Genomic DNA, 5,132 nt, shown 5'->3' on the forward strand with positions numbered 1-5,132 from the left:
CGTTTACTAATTTTGACCAGTGATATATATGATTATCTGATTTTATTATTATTATTATTATTATTATTATTATTATTATTATTATTATTATTATTATTATTATTATTATTTATAATGACCCGCGTTAAAAACTGATTTAGTTTAATAATAAATTACATATGATATAATGATTATTAAAATATAAAGAGAACTATATAATCAAAAACTTGGCAAGCTCCATATATAGTAGTCGCAGACATAACATACCATTTTATTATATATATTATTTGTACTAATTTTTTCACACCCCTGTTGACCCGACATATATATATTTCTCTTTTTTTTTTTCGGTCACGATATATTAATTTCTCGTAAACATGCCGAACCCCACCTACATATAGTGAGTCCCACTTAATATACCTTATTTAACACCTGATATTATTACACAAAATATATTCCCTAGACATATACTGACATACCCCACACACAGCGACGATTACGCACACTTAGAAAAAAAAGGGTTAAATAATTGGATACGAGGGATTGTTGGCAATTCCGCATAACCCTTCTTTGGCATGAATATCTCTCTCTATCCTCATGTACCCTTTCTCTCCCCAATCAGTACCCCATGAATTCTTTATTATCCAATACTTAGTACCATCCTTAGCTTTACCATAACCAACTACGGTAACGGCATGATCTGGCTCAGTCCCACATTTCCCAGTAAAAATACCACTGGAATAAAATTGAAAATCATCCCCACCAGCTTGAACATAAACCGACACTGGTTGTTTTGCCACAGCTTTGAGAAGAGCCTTTTCATTATTGGAAGGAACCTTCTCGAACCCTTTTATCTTAGCTACATTGTGTTTTCTTGTTTCCTTCTCATTTGCCTTACAAGTCTTATCAACTCCTTTGTAAGAGTAGTTTGACTCACTCGTTATTCCTCCTTTCTTTACAATGAATCTAAATGCGTCTTCCATATAACCACCTTTGCATCCTGTTGTGTCGCCTCTGACACAATCTACTAGTTCTTGCTCTGAGAGAGACACCAATTTACCTGTAGCTATTTTGTGAATACCTTCAATTGAAGCCACAGTTGAAAATGCCCAACAACTATCTGTTTTCAATACAAGAATTGAAGAATATTAGCATATAATTTTTGTAATATATATTAGTTATAGTTATAGTTATAGACTTATAGACTAACATCATAATTTTTGTCATTAAATTAAATAGAATACTAGAAAAATAGATTCCTAAAATTATTCGTATTGAATGGAATAGTTGGTCCAATTTTATATTATCTAAAGATTATATATATGTATATAAATTTAAATGAGTTCAACCCTAGTGGTTTTACTAAAATTAGACATTTATATACATAGAATTAGTGACCACTTACTTAATTATTAGTATAAAAATGATGCTTCAAATCAAACTTTTATAAATTAGAGTAACATTAAGGAACTAATTTTTTCAGCTAATTAACATAAATTATTTTTTTAAAAAATATTTTATTTATTTTAAATTTTAAATCTTAAATTATAAATCATTAATTTTAAATCTTAAATTATAAACTTAAATTCTAAAGATAATTCATGTTAATTAACTAAAAGTTGATTTTTTTATAATTTTTTAGATTCAGCTAATCCTTATCTTAATATAAGGACACATTTTAAAAATATATTAATAAAAATTTTTAATATTTTTTATGTTTTTTATAACGTTCTTAATCTATGTTCTTAAAGTCACAGCTTAGCAAAATTTAAAATTTTTTTATAAATTATATATATTCTATATCTTTATTACTTATGCCAATTTTTATTGTCCTTTCTAACATCCAATTATTATGATCACATAAACTCATATAACGAAATAATGCACCATCAACGTAATAACAATGCATGATGCTTTTAAAAAAAAATTACATACAACATCCGCCTTGGTCCTTGATTGGTGTAACAACTCCTCTTTTCCTCCAGTCCACAGTTTCTGGAATGTCAGTTACATTCTCATGCTGAAACGGCGTCGTTTTGGATTCCATGGTCGTCCCCGGCCAATGACTCTTGGGAAGGCCATTAAGAGAAGCCTTGAACTCTTCAACGCTTAGGTCCGCAAATCGGTTAACACTAAGCTTGAAACTTTTGTCCCCAGCCACATTGAAGGACTCAATGAACTCAACATTGTTCTTGAATATTTGGAACCTTCTTTCTTTCTCTTCACCATCCTTATACACTTTTCCATATTCTTCCATCCATTTCTCATGTGTCTCTCTTGTGCATGCAGACTCTAAAAGCCTGCGTGACATTGTTACTTGTGAGTTCCATAAAGTGAGAATGAGAAAGAAACAAATTATTTGGTGAAATTGGATAAACGAAGTAGTAGTCATCGTCATGATGATTGCACACTAATTTTGTTTTTAAGTGTTATGTGTGATGATATAGAAATGAAAGAAGAAACGTTTACAAGGATTGCATTGGAGGCATGCAATAACTACTATATATATACAATTCTTTTGGAGTGGAAATAAGGGGAAATTATTTCAATTAGGGATACTTTAGTGCATGACATGGGGGCCTCCACCACTTCAAACTTTGGATAATATTGTAAGAAGCACTAATTAATCCACGTGGGTTATGCTTTATTTATCCAAGTCAACTAGTCAACGTTCTCTTGTTATCGATGGAAGATCCTTTTCCATCCAATTGATTTTTTATTTAGATGTGAATGCATAATAATGGTCCTTTTAATTCAAACCTTATTGGATAAGTTGCTACCATCTCAGAAACAAAAGTGTTTCTTAAACACCAAAATTATTGGGCTGTGTGTTGATGACTCTATCATCTTTAACATTTTAATTTTGATTTGGTATGTTTCCATTCTAATATTTAAACCTCTACTTTTGAAACTTTAGATTTTGTTGGTTGTTAATTTGATATATGTAAGATTTTATAGGAATTATATTAGGAATAAAATTACCAAACTAATATTTCTTTGCTGTTAGGTTTTTTTTTTTTTTCTTTTGCTTTTCTAGTAAACAATGAAATGTGCCTTCATTTTGAATTATTCCTCAATTCTGAGTTGCTGTGTTTTGATTTTATTTATATCGTTATGTGTTGTGATTTCTAATTGTTTTTAGCTAATTTACATGGGTAATATTAGGGAATTAATTTTTTTAACAAAATATCACTCAATTTTTAAAATTATTTTATGATTTAATTACTTTGTCAGCTTTTATAGTTTTATTGAATTTTAGTTTCTATGTTTTTTTATTGAGTCTTTATAGTTTATACCATATAAATTTTGTAATTAAATTTTTACTGTAACAAAATTATTGGAATTAGAAAAATATTTCGTTAAATAAAATGAATATGGCTAACACTTGACTGAATATTCCATTAATTCTAATATTTTTGTCACGGTAGGGACTTAGTTACGAAATTTGATATGATATAGGAACTCAATTAAAAAGAAAAAAAAATATAAGGATGTAATTAAAAATTCAGTGAAATTATAAGAATCGATAGAATAATTAAATTTTATTTTATTTATTTTAAGTTTTAAATTATAAATAAAAAATTTTTAATTTTCAATTTTAAATTATAAATCTCGAAACACTAAATTCATAAAAAAACAGATTTTTATAATTAAAAAAATTTAATTTTGTATATTATTTAATTTATATTAATTTGCAGTGTTCTAAAATATGTGATTATAATTTTTTGGTCAATGTTTTTCAATTTGATATAAAACAACTGTGACATTTGTTTCAAAAACCACCGTGACCAGATCATTAAGCTAATAAGACTATACCTTACTCAAAATAAAGTAGTTATCATAATTGAAAAGTCATGGTTTTTAAATACACCAAAATTTTAACCCGTGATAAAAGATGAGTATATACCATTTTGGTTTTCAAAGATTTTTAGATTGGACAGTTTAGTTTTTAACTAAAATTAATTATTCAATTAGTTTCTAACCATTAATTCCGTCAGTCACTTAGGTCTTTTACTCCGTTAATTCTAACAGAGGATAAAATAGTCCCTGACAACTCTAACAGGGGACAAAATGATCACTTATCTCCTTTGTTCGAAAATGACACTTATAATATTCACAAGAAAAAAATTCTCAACTTGTTTTCAACCAATTCATACTCAGGAAACTAATGCCTATATCTCTCAACTAGTTATCGTCTTCGATGGATCTCATGAATCTAGACAGCAAGTCTGATTTGTTAAGACCCGTCGTCGTCGTTGCCATCTCCCTCTTCCTCTTCCCTATCATCTTCATGACCACATTGTCCACCACTCCGATCGCTTCCTTCAGCTTCTTCTCCGAACTAGTGATCAGTAATCACTTCAGTTTCCATATGAGCGGCAATAGCGACATTGCTCGTTGTACTGATAGCTTGGATGCGAGGTCGAAAATGTCTGCCAACTTGGACTCTGGAAAAGAAGGAATGAAGCACTCGGTGTCTATTTCAAATAAAAATTTGCATATGATGTCGAAGGAGAATCTTCTCATGGTGTCCTAATAAGGTTCAACAATCTATATTGCTTGTTGGAGAGTGGAGAAAGGCGTGCCCTTGGAATAGTTGTGGAATTTGGTCTTGAGGATGTCGTGGACGTATCTGGGTTGGAGGTGATGTTATCGAAGACGTGAAAGTGGATATTTTTGGTGGGTGAAGTGTAGAGGAGGTGGATGTACCAATAACAAAGATTTAGGAAGTGTGTGGTCCATGACATGTTGAGGTAGGTGCGATACGTGTGACAATTACACCATAGTTTAATCTTGAAGTTAAAGAGGAGGAAGAAAAAGATGGAAAAGAAGAATGTGAAGGTGAAGAAGGAGAGTATGAATATTAAGGTTATGCGAGATATGATAAAAATTGGGGAAGAACAGTGTCGTTTTCGAAAAAAGGGATCAGAGATTATTTTGTCCCTTGTTAGAGTTGTCAGGGACCATTTTGTCCCCTGTTAGAGTTGTCAGGGACTATTTTGTCCTCCGTTAGAGTTAATGGAGTAAAGGACCTAAGTGACTGACGAAATTAATTATTAGGACCAATCGAGTAATTAAGTTTAATTGAAAACTAAAGTATCCAATTTAAAATTTTTTGAGGACCAAAATGGATATATACTATAACTTACTCA

The 5,132-nt window shown here is 30.1% G+C and overlaps 1 protein-coding gene across 1 annotated transcript; it reads right to left on the reverse strand.

Moving 5' to 3' along the window:
• Positions 1–226: 226 nt before the first annotated feature.
• On the reverse strand, positions 227–2,436 carry LOC107634304 (senescence-specific cysteine protease SAG39-like). Its single transcript, XM_016337846.3, has 2 exons — positions 1,915–2,436; positions 227–1,099 (listed from the first exon to the last, which is right to left on the reverse strand). Exons 1-2 carry the CDS (start codon positions 2,375–2,377, stop codon positions 501–503), a joined length of 1,062 nt encoding a protein of 353 aa, XP_016193332.1. The 5' UTR covers positions 2,378–2,436; the 3' UTR covers positions 227–500.
• Between the last annotated feature and the right edge of the window lie 2,696 nt (positions 2,437–5,132).

Source organism: Arachis ipaensis, chromosome B3 (assembly GCF_059453495.1).
Source record: "Arachis ipaensis isolate K30076 ecotype BB chromosome B3, ASM5945349v1, whole genome shotgun sequence".
NCBI lineage: Eukaryota > Viridiplantae > Streptophyta > Magnoliopsida > Fabales > Fabaceae > Arachis > Arachis ipaensis.